Source organism: Natator depressus, chromosome 6 (genome assembly GCF_965152275.1).
Source record: "Natator depressus isolate rNatDep1 chromosome 6, rNatDep2.hap1, whole genome shotgun sequence".
Lineage (NCBI taxonomy): Eukaryota > Metazoa > Chordata > Testudines > Cheloniidae > Natator > Natator depressus.
This window is the reverse complement of record NC_134239.1, coordinates 72,327,762-72,342,904: the sequence shown is the minus strand read 5'-3', so window position 1 is coordinate 72,342,904 and position 15,143 is coordinate 72,327,762. Positions and strand designations below refer to the sequence as shown.

The following is a 15,143-nucleotide window of genomic DNA, read 5'->3' as shown; positions in this document are numbered from 1 at the left end:
GACCATCATAGGAGATGTCCAAGCTTGTTTGGACCGTTGTTCATAAGTGGGGCTCTTGTAAAAAGATAACCTTAACTTGTGCTACCAGTCTTTATAAGGTCCTTGTCACCTGGTACAACTTTACATAGTTAAGAATGGTATCACTCATCATGTCCCCAAAGCAGAGAGCATGTCCTCTGCAAAAACTGACCCACCTTCCTTGGGAGCATCAGAAGAGGCAAAAAACCAGCTCTGGTATGAGGAGATTCCTAGGCCTGCTGTTGGTGGCAAGCCAGAACAAAGATGTTCGGCAGCTCACTCTAGAACTGGTCAGTTTCAGGCTCAGCTGTATATGCACCAGGATAAGATTCCAGAGATAAGGACCTGACACTGGGAACACCCTTGCTTCTGTGAACTTTAGCCTTGTGACAGATAGAAGGAATGCTGTGGCTGAGCACAGTCCTGATTGTATGGCAAGCAAAAGACACTCTCTCTAAACTAAATGGTCCAGGAACCAGTTAAAGCTTTATGGTTACTAACCAGCAGCTTGAATTTCAAACTTCATGCTTCAGGGCTAAAGCCAGTATCCTCCAACTATCAGAGGTCAAGAGGAGATCTACAGCAGGGTGGGGGGCAGATTATCCCACCTGTGCCTACTGAAGTATGGCAATTGCTATGTTCCAGTCAGCACGGAGCATTGTGTAACATGCTGTTGTCAGTCTGCCCTATCTTGAAGGGAAACAAACAACTCTCCCTGTTAATTCCAATAAGCAGCTCAAGAACTTGGACTGCTTTTTAGTGCATAACATTTTAATGATAATTACACACAAAACTAATTATACAGAGCCTAATTTTATAGCTAAAATATCTATAAGCCAAGAATACATCAACTACTTAGCTCACTGCCTAGGAACCAACCAGAATTAGGCTTTATTAAAGATGAAACATTTGGAGGGGATGAGGCCTAATGTGGTTAGGTTTTTCTAACGTCGTCATTCTTCCTAAACCAGCTCCTTACATCCTACTGATTAGGAGTAGGGAGAGAGCACAGAGAGGGCATGGACCAGAATCAGAGCAGTCAACTCTTGGCAGATAGACCACTTACTGATGAATTTACTTCATGGTTCCCATCATCTTGGCTGCATTTGCCTTTCCCAGAATGGCCCAGAGGCATGTCCTTGCCTTCTCTCCAGGGGAAAAGAGGTGCATAGCCAAAGATGTGAGAGCGAGCGTTGACCAAAATAACCCACCCTTCCCTGTGTAGGAAGCCATTCTGCCCCTCTGTATCTCCAGGCCCATAGGAGCAGCAGCAATACAGCTGTCAGTCACCACACAGCATTTTATTCATGAGGAATTAGACGGTTTCAAAAGCCAAAGTGCACCTGAAATTGAGCCCCTCCAGCCAAGCATCCAGAATCTGAGCTCCAGAGCAGTTATCAGGGGTCTTTTATGTGACTCTCTGAGGCACTTATCCCAAGCAGATGTGATTCCTAAGCAAGAACCCCAAGCCCACTCCCCTCCCAGCACCTCTTAGTGGACATCATTCGAGAGAATAGGGGGGTGGCCCAGGCTGAAGGAGAATTCACAGCTACTGCAGGCTCGGCAACCTTAACCTACCCACCTCCAACCCCGTCCTCCCCAAAAGTCATGAAAACTAGCAGACCCCAAAGGGAAGGACAAATACAAGAAGACAGAAGAAAGAAAATCATCTTTATAATGGTTCAGCTCGCATTCCCAGGGCAGCCCAGCCATGGAAAACACAATTTGTTTGTTCTGTTCGGTTTCCTAGAGTAGCTGCTCTTGGGGGATTTATGTGCATCTCCCTTAGCAAGACACAGCCTGTTCTTGGAACAAGTTGTCCAGCAAACTCTCCAGAGGTGGGCACTGTTAGTGTGTTTATTTTCAAGGAATAGATCACGGTCCATTATAAAACGAGTCTTGGACTCTGAGTTCCTCAGCTTGGTGCGCAGAGATACTAACTCAACTGCTGGAGGAACCAGTGATGGTGATTCTGGAGGTGGTAGTCTTTTCTCTGATTAAGGGCTGAACCAACAACCCAGTTAGGGTGACCACCTTTTCAAAATGCAAAAGCAGGACACATACAGGAGCCCTGTCCCCTCCATGGCCCTGCCCCTGCCACTCCTCTCCTCGTCCCCTGAGGCCCCCACCCCTTGGCCAGACTGGAAGCCGGAGCCAGAGCCGGGCCGTGGTAAAAGCCACCCAGGGAGCCCAGGCTGCTGTGAGGAGCACCGGCCCCTCCACCTGCCCTGGGCAGGGAGTCAGGGGGCCTGAAAGCCCCCCCAGGGCATGCTGCCCAGGACAGGTGGAGAGTCCAGGGCTCCCCACAGCAGCCTAGGCTCCCTGGGCACCTCTTACCGTGACCCAGCTCCGGCTTCCGACCTGGCCAGGGGACATGGTTGCGGGGGGGGGGGGGGAAGGAGGAGCAGGGGCGGGGCTTCATGGTGAGGGGGGAAAATGCCCACCTCACCCCCCCACAAACACTGGGAAGAGGCTGGTGCCGTCCCTGAGCCTCAGGCAGGTGCGGAGCGCACTCCAGGGAATCCAGGACACATGCTGTCCTGGAGTCATACAATCCGGGACCGGGACTTTGAACTCTGCATTTCTAGACTGTCCCACCCATCAGGATGGGTGGTCACCCTAACCCCAGTAGGGTGTTGGGGACACTGTGCTGTGAAAGTGCTGTCTTTCAGAAGAGATGGAAAACTAAGGTCCTGATCACCTGTGTTTATAAGTCCATAGTACTTTCATTCTCACAACAGCAGGGGCGCTAGCCCCAGTGCCCTTGTCAGTTAGGTAACTACATTTGACCTCTCTAAATTTCCCCAGTAGTTTCAGATGGATACAGTATTTGCCTTTGCTTCCTGTTATACAGTGTTGGGTAGTCCACCCCAGAGGTGGCTGCAGTTCATTGGTTGAAGTAATTGCTGTGTGTATATTACAGATGGTCCTAAATCACAAACTTCAAGTTTGGAGTTGTTCAGATCTGGGAATCTGGTTTGCGCCTGTGGGGGCTAGAGTATTAGGAACTGGGGTGACCTTTTGTAGTTACTTTACCTTTTGAGGTCAAGAACTGTCTGTGTGGCAGAGTTACGTGGCATCTTTTCTTTTGGAGACAGCTGCTACTGTGGCTGACCGGAGGTGGAACCTCAGAATGAAGTGGGACTTAATGTAGCTTATAAACAAAGACTGTGATAACTTGATTATTTTTTGCTGTTGATGTTATTCTTACCCAATTAATGTTTTGTAATTAACTTAAGATTGGATTTGAGGAGACATAATAGGTCCCATCTCTCTGTTCTAAATGTATTCCAACGCAAAATGTAATTAACTTAGAGTTAAGGTTGCTCAAATGTCTTTCCTCACAATGCAGAGACTAAAAAGCAAGGAAATTGTAAGTTAAAACAGCCACATACAAGACAGTGCCAGTCCCACTACCATCATGACATGTCACCATACTTCATATGATCACCCTCTCTAACGAATTCAATTTCAACTCAAGAGTGCTATCATCTTCAGTGCACATATCAAGAAATTAATACTACACAGCAAAGTACCAGCTTACCGGTGTTCTGTAACATATTATAGCTGTACATAGGAAACATATCTGTTTATACATCAGTGTAGCTGTGTTTGTTTCATAACTGACCTGATTATTTTAAAAACACACTGTAAACATATAGTAGAATTTTGTTTGTGGTCTTGATGTGTTAAATTTTGGGTATATAATCCACTTAGACTTCTCTTGTTGGCTGGTACACAGTATGATTGTAGTTTGAAGATTAGAATTGTTATTAAGCCGTTAGGTAGTGTAGCACTGGAAGGCTGGAGTTTGCCCTGAAGTGTGCCAAATTTGGAAGCTAAACTGAATCATTAAAGTATAAAACAGAAGTGGCTAGCTGGATTCTCCTCTCCCTTACACCAGTCTAATCAACAGATGTTTCACTGAAGTCAGTGGAATTAGACCAGAGTAAAACTATTGTCATAGGAAAATAAGGCCCAGGGATTTTAGTTCTGCTTATCTCAATGCGATCTTAGCTCTGCGGTTACTAGCAATGCCTTCTTAATGGGTATCATTTTGTGCTGTACCTCTAAGAAGCTCAGGACAAAACTTGCAACCCAGTGGAAGTAGGGGCTAAGATAGCTGTAAGCACCTTTATGCCCTTTTTGATTCTGAGGATTTCTGGGGCGTTGGGAAGTGCCCTGTGAGGTGTTTATGGGTAGCAGCACTACCTGAAATCTTTACAGTGCTATGTAGTATGGCCCTGCCTCTTCCCAACATGCCTTTCACACAGCTGGGCTCCCTGACCTTAGAACACCCTGGCTGGTTTTACTGACAGGTTGTTTCAAACAGCAGTCTGTCAAAGCACACTATGGAACCTGTACTGCACCGTAGCAGGGCCCCAGGGCAACTTAGTATGAGGCATGCTAGTGCACTGTAGATTTATACCCTGCTGGCTGTGCACTAAGTCTCCTCGTAGACAAGCCTACTGTGCCTGTGCTGGAGAATTCTGCCCTGGCTCAATCAGGGCTTGTATGGTTCCTTTACACCAGTGGTTCTCAAAGCCGGTCCGCCACTTGTTCAAGGAAAGCCCCTGGCAGGCCGGACCGGTTTCTTTACCTTCCGCATCCGCAGGTTCGGCCGATCGCGGCTCCCACTGGCTGCGGTTCGCCACTCCAGGCCAATGGGGGCTGCGGGAAGGGCGGCCAGCATGTCCCTTGGCCTGCACTGCTTCCCGCAGCCCCCATTGGCCTAGAGCGGCGAACTGCAGCCACTGGAAGCCGCGATCAGCCAAACCTGAGGACGCGGCAGGTAAAGAAACCGGTCCGGCCCTCCAGGGGCTTTTCTTGAACAAGCGGCGGACCAGCTTTGAGAACCACTGCTTTACACCACTCCAGTCACATACAAGGGGTGGGGCTGAGCTGAGGGGAGAGGCCCTCTCAATATTTTTACGTACGATATGTATATATATATACACACGTTCATAAAAGTTGCTGAGTGCTAGAGGGAAGTTATCTTGAAGGAGTCAGTCATTCTAATTACTAGCTACCCTTGTGAACAATCTCAGGAGGCCTGCTCCCTGGGCCAGCAAAGCCTGAAAACAGAAGACATGCTCAGCAGGCTGGGGGTTCGGAGTGGGCAAGTATCGCCCAGTCTGTCAGGACTCGTTTGTCTGATCCATCAGTTATTTGTGCCCCATCAATGAAGATTGTGCAGTTGGCGTGTGAGGGGTTCACAATCCTTCTATAGGATTGTCTCTGACTGGATGTCCCACCAGGCTCTGTCACAAAAATGGGGATACAATTCTAACGATGTAATCCCTGGCCTGAAGCACTCCCCATGGATCATAGCAGCTCAGTCATTCCAAATGAAGCAAGGAACTGCACAGCAAGACTTCTAGCAGTGGTTACAAAATGGTTTCCATAATGTCCTGCTTACTGTCCTCCTACCTTCTGGCTCTGCCAGTCAGTCTATCCTTTCCTCTGGCTTTACTGCTCACAACTGGTACTGTTTTGGAAGCAGGCTCACTTGTGTTCGTAGTGCTTTGTCCTCCACCTGAAAGACAGGATGTACAAAGAGCTTGGAGCTAGTATATCCAGCAGTTGGCTAGCGCTGGAAACTGGTGCTGTCATAGCGCCTCTCCTCCTACAGCTCTGCCACATGGCATTGAGCTAAGAGACGTCAGAAAGTCATAGCAATAAGGTCTGTCTGGCGGTTTTATGCTCTGTACTCATGCAGGTGGGGGCCAGACTCATTTTATCGCTAGAGTTTGTGAATGTATTTCCTACAGAAGGGGGCTATGTGGGAGGGGAGGAAAATGTAAAGCTGCAAAGCCAAAATTCCCCCTGACCACAACCCCCCATTATCTCTGTTTCAGTTCAGTGTCATTTAGCTACCACACTGCCCCCCAGGATCCTTCTGCAGGTGTCAGTCCCATTCTTGAGAGGGGTAGGGAACATGGCTAAAGGAGGCAGGCACTAGGAAAATGCAACCTGAAGCATGCATGGACCTTATATTCCCAGGTCTCCCTATATCCAACGTGTCCACTATTGAGACGGTACTCCAGCCCCAACTCCCACCTGCATAGAACTCCCTCACTGGTCAGTGTATGTGAGACCCGGACCGCAGCATGGTGTAATGAGAGCGAGTGCCCAGTAGTTCAATTTAAGGCCATTCACAGGCACTACTCACCTCTCCCTTCAAAAGGAAAGGACCTGTGCTGGAATTTCCTGGCGTTTCTTCCCCCTGAATGGGCACAGCATGCACAAAGAAGCAGTAGGGTTATATAGTGAAAGCACAATGGAGAGCATGTTGTTCATGTGATGTGTTCTAGCAGCAAAGCCTCACTCCCTCGGTACATCTCCTGAGAATGGGAACTGTGGTGGATTTATCCTAATTAAGAACCTGGCATGTGCCCCTGGGAGCACAGATGATGAGCTGCAGGAGAACTTTGCAGTCTGACTCCTTGTGAAACCAGCACTTGGGAAAGGAGCCAGTTCTAAGCTTCTCTAAATACTATAACATCATAAAGAGCAGAGAGTTCAAGGCTTAGATCCTCAAAGGCATTTCGGTGCTCAACTCCCATTGAGGATCTGGGCCCAAGTTATTGAATTAGTCACAGCTGCACTCTGGGGAATGGAGAGTAGTGACACTACACACACAATTCAGATCCACTGAGCACTCTGCAAAACAGAGAGTGCTGAGACTTATATGCTGATTTTAGAGCCATTTCTGTGCAGGCCTGATGGAAAGCAAAGTATCCCACGACTGGATCTTTCACACCTGACATGGACCAGTGAGCCACATGTTCATGGCTAACAAATGTCAAAATAGGACCGGTGTGTCCCTTCCTCACCTTTCTTACTGCTGAGATTATCCAAGACTGGCTCCCCATCCTTATTAAAGTCCTCCTCAAACCTGCAGGAAAAAACAGGGCATTGTCAGATACAAACCCACTCACTTCAATAAGCAGCAGGCAGGTCTACGCTCAAAAGTGAAGTCAACCCAGCTGTGTTGCTCAGAGGTATGAAAAATCCACACCTGAGTGGCATAATTAAGATGACCTCTCCCCCTAATTCTTCTGTTGACCTAGCTTCCCTCTCTTGCGAAGGTGGATTAACTATGCTGACAGACCTTAAAGTCTATGAGCCTCTGAGAACCCTGCCCGTCACTGTAGAGAGTGGCTACACTGAAGTACTGAAATGCTTCAGCAGCTCAGCTGCAAGTGTAGATTAGCTCCTAGGGAAGCCATATCCACCAGTCACATATACTTTCACCACAAAGGAGACCTTCTAAAGGCACATTTTACTGCGCACGTTACTTACCCCAAAGGAGACTTTCTAAAGCTTTTATACCAGAACAGACCATCTTGTATTCTGTATATGCCACAGGGAAACTATTTTAGGAATCTTTTGGATTTTTTAATCAGGATTATTTTTTGTATCCACCTGTAAAGCCAGGTGCCCTTGTTACCATGAGTCCAATTATGCAAGGTGCAGGGGGGAGCCACGCAAACTACTAAAAATGACCTAAAATTGTTTTTCTCTAGGAACACAGGATTTGTCATACTAGAGAAGTGGCCCATCTAGTTCAATAGTCTGTCTCTGACAATAAACTTAAAAGGTCACAATATTGTGGACTCCTCCTGGTGGTGCCTCCAGTTAGGGAGTTGGGAATTTCCCCTTTCCGTTGGTATAAAGTACCCAATTCTATGCCCATATAGCTGCGAGATACTGGACATTAAAGCTGTGATATCTTTATGTATAAAAAAATTATTATTGACCTGTCTGAATATTAATTGGGCCCCAAGCCAGGGTAATTTTTGGGGTGGAAGTTCCACATCTGGGGGGAGACAGAGGAAACAAATCTATGGCAGATTGAGGGGTTTGTTTTTAATTGTTTCATTTTAAAGACCTCCATCTTACCTAGGCAAGTATTGCACCATGACTCCAATAACATGACAGTGTCACAAGACAACTGAAATAATATACCGACTGAAATCTTAGAGGTAAAAAGAGCCCTCCAACTCACCCAGGGGTTAAAATGTAACAAATGTGCTACCCATCTCTTTAATCCTGGCAGCGAGACTTTTATTTTAAAAAAGTGGGAGCCTATTGGAAACTGTTTGGTGATTTGGAACATTACAGCAAGTCCCAGGGAGATGGATCAGTGAGCAGAGTACAGGTGAAATTGTCACAGGTGCATGATAAATTAATGTATCATATGGTTTTCTACAGCGTATATAGGGCAACTGCTGAAATAGTGAATGGTAAAAATTTATCAAAACTTCTCTGTGGGAGCTTTCTTGCCAAAAGCTTTCTGCCCTGTGCACACAGTTCCACCCCCAGAAGCTCTCCACCTACTACATATAATAAATAAAGTAATAAGTATTAACTTTATGCACTTTCATAGCACCTTCTGTTTGAGAATCTCTAAGTACTTTACCAATGTTAATAAATGGAGCCTCACCAACCAGCTGTGAGCTAGGTGAGTATTATCCCTGTTTTACAAATAGGTAAACTGAGGTACAGAAAGGTTAAGAGCCATAATTTCAGAGGTGCTATAAACCCACAACTTCCAATGCATCTCTAAAAAAGCAGGCTTTAAGTGACTTTCTCAAGATCACATGGGAAGTTTGTGGTAGAGCTGGGCACAGAACTGAGATCTTCCAGCTGACAGTTCTAGCATGTAACCAAAGGACCATCCCGCATACCTGTCTCGTAAAAGCGCTCTGTACAGTACACGATATGAGTCTGGTACCGGCAAACCCCTCTGTCTAGAACATATAATGATACGAACCTTCAATCCAGTGCATGTAACGAGCCCTATTCCAAAGCCCTTGGGCCAGTGTGTGCAGTGTGTTCCACTCCCAAAAGCCACCTGGCCAGTGCATTTCAGCTGGGTTGCTAAAGAGGCAGAATGTAAATGAAGGGAAGCTACCTCATTGCTCTGCAATACCATGATGAGAGTCATCCCACAGTACTGTACACCGTGCTAGTCATTGAACTGACATAGGATGGCCCTGCCCATGACAGAGAGCACACTAGAATGTCTGAAGGAGGTTACTTTATAAGGTACGGGTGATGTAGCTGGGCTGGCTTTTTATGGAAATGAAAAGTAGAAATCATGACGACTGGACGACAAGGTTTGAAATATCAAAGCGGATTTGCCCAACTATCCCTTTTGGAACAGCCCCAGCTTCTTCCTGCCTCCATCAGTCCCATATGCCTGAAGTTGTGGAGGACCAGTGGAATTAGCTGGGGGTCAACCCCTCTATAGAGGTAGCGAGAATGGGATGTGATTCAACCCCCTATACAGCTCTCAGAGTCCCTGTAGAACCCATGCTGATCAGCCCCTGGGATTTAGTGTTTCACAGTTTACCAGCTCACAATGTCCCATCAGAATATAGAACTTATCATTCACCGTAATTGGGCCTGTAGCATGCTAGGCACCTCAGGGGTGTAGATGACCTACATGTGCTCTGACTTTTCTACATCCCAAGCCCGTCGCCATTCGCCCTTTGCGTTCTTGTGGCGCGCTAGCCTCTCAAGGTCGATCTGATCTCGTTCTTTTTTCCATCGCACGTATTCTGAGCGTTCCCGTCCAGTCATGGTGAAACCCATGTCTCCTGGACTCTTCTGGAGAGGTTTCCCTCCCTCCTAGTGGAAGCAAATGAGCAACTCATTAATACAACACCATCAACCAGAAACTATGTCCAATAAGGTTTCCGGACTAGGCTGGTGGGAATTCTATTAGAAACCTTGTAAACAGCTTGCTTTTAGAAACTGGTAACAGCTGCTCTGAAATGTGACTTTTCTGTCTAAATATTCCCTGTCTAGATATATGCCTTGAGTTGTAACCCTTTTGAAAACATGTTACTGTGCTTGTGTGTGCAAATGGCCAACGTTACCTGATTCCCATTTTCAATTTACCTGATTTCTGTATTCAGTCCTAGTAATTAGATGCATAAATTAGGCAGCAGTCATTCACACACCGTGTCTCAGCAACTTCACACTTCGCTTAATAGGTTAAAAAAATCACATCCATGTTGTTATTCCTGGAAAAGGCACTCATCCAAAGCAGCCCAGTGTTGTCTAGTGTATCTAGCTAGTCCTAGAAGTGCTTGGAACAGAGCTCTCCCATGTTTTTTCTGTAGAGAACAATTTCTGAGTAACTAAATTCTTATGTGAATTCAGAAGGCCAGGGAATAAGAATTCCAAAAGACCCTGGAACTCTTTACTGATTCAAGGTAACAGGCACAATCTCTTCCCCCAACCCTTTCACCCTCCAACATTGGGGCGTAGGGAAGAGAGTCACTTTGCAACCATTGGTGAGTGCTCTGTAGCTCAAGATGCACTGGCTGATGCTGACTCCTGGTTCAGAGTGCACTGTATAATGAGCATCACATGCATAAGTCAGAACAATATCCTTTGAGCAGGGGATTGTTTACTTTCACTGCTTGTGCCCTCGCTCTCTCTCATGTTGTAAGAGCTGAGTGCTGTTGCTGTTCCAAGTATTTAAAATCTCAACAAAGAGACAGTGCAAAGCAAAGCTGAGTGTATCAGAGGGAGATGTGTGTAACACAGTGACAGATTAATAGACTCCACTGGAGGAGGAGGCTGAAGTTGGTTCCTTTTCCCAGTTCCTTATTTGTGGTACCAGCTCTTTACTCAGAGTTCCCTGTTCCTTATTCAAAGGATTTATTCAAATTATATTTTTTTAAATCAATGAAATTTCTAAAAATTGAATCTTACAGTAAGTTAATGTGATAAAAATTAAATGGCTACTTCCTTAATTACTTATTAACTAAATAATCAAATAAGGAGCTGGGATCTGAGTGGCAGTATGTGATTAAATAAGTCTCGGTCACCCCAAGTGACACATCCCTGCGCACATCAGACTGCTCTGAAGGACTGGGTCATGCCACTTACTGACCAAAGTTTTGTTTATGAGCAATATGCTGTCACCTGTTATGCCACCACCCCACTTCCATATTGTAAATGGTGACTGAACTGGGTTTTGACTGGCTGTATGTGATAAATTAAGTCTCAGGTCAGCACAACCATTGAACTGTTCTTCTGTAGCTGAGACATTGGAACTCCTTATTTGGAACTTCTTTGCAAAAAATTGTGGCCCATGCCACCAGCCCTCCTCCCCCTAACCTCAAACACATACACACCCGTTAGCTAGGCAACAGGCACAGTAAACAGGGGAGTCAGAGGATGAAGCTGTGGCTCCTAGGCTTGCAGGTAGAGGGACTTGGTGCATGTTGTATTTGTTCCATCTGTTGGTTGGTTGTTCTTTGGGAGGGTGGTGTGGCTGGGCTAGGGGTACTGAACTGGCCAAGTGAGATGGGTCTGTTTGTGTCTCAGTGAGGGCCTTGTTGCTGTGATTTGTGGGGCTTTGAACAGAACCAGTTTTTGAAATTTGAGTGGTTATTCCCTCCCTGTTTGTGAGGGCAGGAGCTGAGAAGTGAGGTTTGGTATAAGTCAGTTGCCAGGCGAATGGGTATGGTATCCTGGATGAGTTTTGGTGGGAGCGTAGAGAGGAGTGGGATTCCTGCTTTAGGTTTCGCTCTACACCAGAGAGCAGATATGACTTAGAAGAGAGCAACTGCTGTGATCCACCTTGGATGTGCTATGTTTTACTTTCCGTCAGAAGACGGAACAGATTTCTGGTGTTTGAAATGCAAGCTGGTGGCTGTAGTGGAGGAGAAAATACGTTGTCTGGAAGCATAATTTGAAATATTGTACAGCATCTGAGACAGTGAAGACTTCTTGGACAATCAGATTGGGAAATCACTGTCAGATGCCACAAGGGGATGGCTCAGCAATAAGGCAACTGGAGAGAGCAGAAACCAAAGTGGACAAGTGATTTGTAACAAGAGAGAAAGAGAGCCAAGAGTCATTTCAACTTCTCTAGAAGTATCAAAGCTCAGCAGTCAGCTACAGAAGAACCTGTCTCTAGAGGAATGGAAAAAGCTACCAGGGACATACCTGATGGGTGTTCTTGTGGTATGAAATGAGCAGCAACCAAGTGAGGTTCATCAACCATCATAAGAACACAAACAATCATCATTGATAACTCAATATTAAGAAGAAAGGACAGAATTCAGCAAGGGACACAGGGACAATAAGACAGTGTGCTGTATCCCTGGCATGAAAATATGAGAGGTAACTGAAGGACTAGACAAGATCATGAAGTTGTCTGTCCACTTATGATGATACACATTGGAGCCAATGACACAGCATCACATGGAACTGTTCAAATTAGAGAAGACCTCAGGCACCTTGGAAGGGAGTGGAAGAAAAGGAAAGTCCAAGTGATCTCATCAGAGATCCTTCCAATCCAATGAGCAAGAGAAGGCAGAAAATACAGGAGATAAACTGTTGGCTGCACAGCTGGTGTGAGGCTGAAGGTGTAGGTTTTGTGGAACATTGGGCCACATTCCAGTGGGAGTGGGAGCTGTACATATGGGATGGCTGGCATCTCACAGATTGGGGGCTAACCTTCTCTGTAGGAGACTAGTTGGAGCAGCTAGGAGGGCACTGAGCTACCAACACAGGAGGAGGCGCTAGGGAGACAAATTCTGTACAAAACTAAAACTCAAGACATCACAAATAAATTGAACTGATGTGACAAAACATGTGAAGAGAAGACATTTTTCAGTTGCTTATATACCAATGCTAGGAGTCTGGTTAACAACTAAGAGGAATAAGAAATTCTCATTGATGAGAAAAATATATACAATTGGAAACCTGGTGGGACATTTCACATGATGGGTTATCACCTCTTCAGGAGGAATAGAGTGGGTAAAAGCTGTGTGTGTCTGTCTAATAAGAGCCTGGCTTAGCTGGGCAAGGCTGCTTATTTTGCAACACTGCTGTAAATTCATGACCAGAGAGTCAGATAAAAACAATTCCCTAAACAATGTAGTGCTGGTACAAGTTTCCCAGGTTTTGGAGTGGCTAATAAGACTGTGTGCCAAGTCTGTATTTCTCTAACAGTGAGGTTGCAAGTGAGAATCAACACCAGAGACAGAAGCTGCATACTTTATCTTTGCTGTTCTTTTCTTTCCCCTTTTGTGTGTGTTTTGTCTGAGCTTTTAGAAAATGAGGTCAGGCTCCATACAGCTCTAGTCCATTTCAACTAACTTATTCCCTGTTTCCCAAAAACGACAATTATCACCATCGTTAATCCCATCCAAGAGACTGTCAAATGCTTTAACTGGTTTTCCTTCTTTTTCTTTAAATAAAGGAAAAAAAGGTTTTAATGGTGTGTTTCAGAGTAGCAGCCATGTTAGTCTGTATTCGCAAAAAGAAAAGGAGGACTTGTGGCACCTTAGAGACTAACCAATTTAGCTTTCGTGAGCTACAGAATGCATCCGATGAAGTGAGCTGTAGCTCACAAAAGCTTATGCTCAAATAAATTTGTTAGTCTCTAAGGTGCCACAAGTCCTCCTTTTTTTAATGGTGTGTTTCTCATGGCACTAAGCTGACTGAGGTCTCTGTGTACCAACCCTCAACCTTGTTTATAACTGCTTAATGTTGGATAGAGAGAGGGTCACGTTAACGTTTGACTCTCTGGGCCCATATATTCCATCTAAATTAATACAACAGGATTGTATTCCTTGCTGATGCTAAGCTCTCACATAGCAGAAGCCAAGAGTAATACTTCCTGCTATCTCTGGTTGGCTATGATACTTCTCTTACCCTGGTGGACGATAACCTGGCCTAAATTATTCACACCTTCGTTACCTCTCGGTCGGCTGAAAGCACTGTGCTGCACCTGGGCATGAAACCATCAGCATTTAGTAAACTTCATCTAGTACAGACTGCTAGAGCACATCTCCTCAGCAACATAGGTTGCCACGAACACGTCACACCTGTCCTCTGCTCTCTATACTGGTTTCACACAGAATTTCAAATAAAGTTCAAAGTATCATCCTTATCTTCAAGGCATGGAATGGCCCGAGCCCAGGTTCTTGTAAAGATTTCTTAAATTCCGGAACAAAGACGTGGTCGACAACTCCACTCCTCAGGCACAGTGGCACTCTCTACAATAAAGGTAAAGTTTGTCTGGGCAGTAGACAGAGCTTTCTGGGGGGCTGGTCCCATACTGTGCAATAAACTCCCCCAGGAAGTAAGGACAATCACAAACCTCACCACCTTCTGCTCCAAGTGCAAGGCTCACCTCTTTGACCGTGCCTTTTCTAACACACAGACAGCAATATGCATATTTAAATAGTTAAGATAAAACTAAAACCCTGCCAAAACAAGACACTCCACTACACATGCTTCTATCCCTGGGTAGAGGATGAGAGAACAAGCACCATATGACAGATGTGTAGTCACACTGCTTAATGCACTACTGGAAGGTGCATTAATGCTCAGAAGGTGCTCAGATACGGATAAGCTCAGCATAAGAACCTCTACAGAATAGATATAAAATACTTAGGGTTTTGTAAGGCATTTGACTTAATACCACATGACATTCTGGTTTAAAAAGTTAGAACAGTATAATATCAACAAAGCACATGTTAAATGGATTAAGAAATGGGTAAGTGAGAGGTCTCAAAAAGCAGTTGCCAGTGGGGAGTTATCATTGAGCATGTGTGTTTCTAGTGGGGTCTGAAAGGATCAATACTAGGCCCAATGTTATTCAACATTTTCACCAACAACCAGGAAATAAATATAAAATCACTGCTGATCAAATCTGTGGCTGGCACAAGGATTGGAGGAGTGGTAAATAATGATGAGGACAAAGCAGTCCTTCAGAGTGATCTGCATTCAAATAAAGTATGTTTTAACACATCTGGGATCAAGGAATGCAGGCCATACCGGCCGAAGGAGGGACTGTGTCCTGAGAAGCACTGACTCTGAAAAGGATTTAGCATCACAGCAATGTAGGCCTGGAAGGGACCTCCAGAGTCGTCTTCTCCATCTCCCTGAGCTGAGGCAGCACCAAGTATACCTAGACAAGTGTTTGTCTACCTGGTTTTAAAAACCTCCAATGATGGGGATTCCACACCCTCTCTTGTTAGTCTCGTCAAGAGCTTAACTACCTTATACTAACGAAGTTATTCCCTAATATCTAACCGAAACCTCCTTTGCTTCAGATTATGCCCATTACTACTACTCCTACG

At 45.4% G+C, this 15,143-nt stretch overlaps 1 protein-coding gene and 1 long non-coding RNA gene across 3 annotated transcripts in view; one reads left to right on the top strand and one right to left on the bottom strand.

Moving 5' to 3' along the window:
- Positions 1-15,143, bottom strand: part of CCDC9B (coiled-coil domain containing 9B) — a 138,668-nt gene that overhangs the window by 29,059 nt on the left and 94,466 nt on the right. For both annotated transcript variants that reach the window (XM_074955713.1, XM_074955712.1), the window contains exons 7-10: positions 9,473-9,657; positions 6,855-6,916; positions 6,191-6,244; positions 5,449-5,554 (exon numbers count right to left, since the gene is read on the bottom strand). In XM_074955713.1, coding sequence (XP_074811814.1) covers positions 5,449-5,554; positions 6,191-6,244; positions 6,855-6,916; positions 9,473-9,657 — 407 coding nt within the window. The remainder of the gene's footprint in view (positions 1-5,448; positions 5,555-6,190; positions 6,245-6,854; positions 6,917-9,472; positions 9,658-15,143) is intronic.
- LOC141989271 (uncharacterized) overlaps positions 1-15,143 on the top strand; it is a 212,319-nt gene that overhangs the window by 143,507 nt on the left and 53,669 nt on the right. The gene's annotated exons all lie outside the window — the stretch shown is intronic.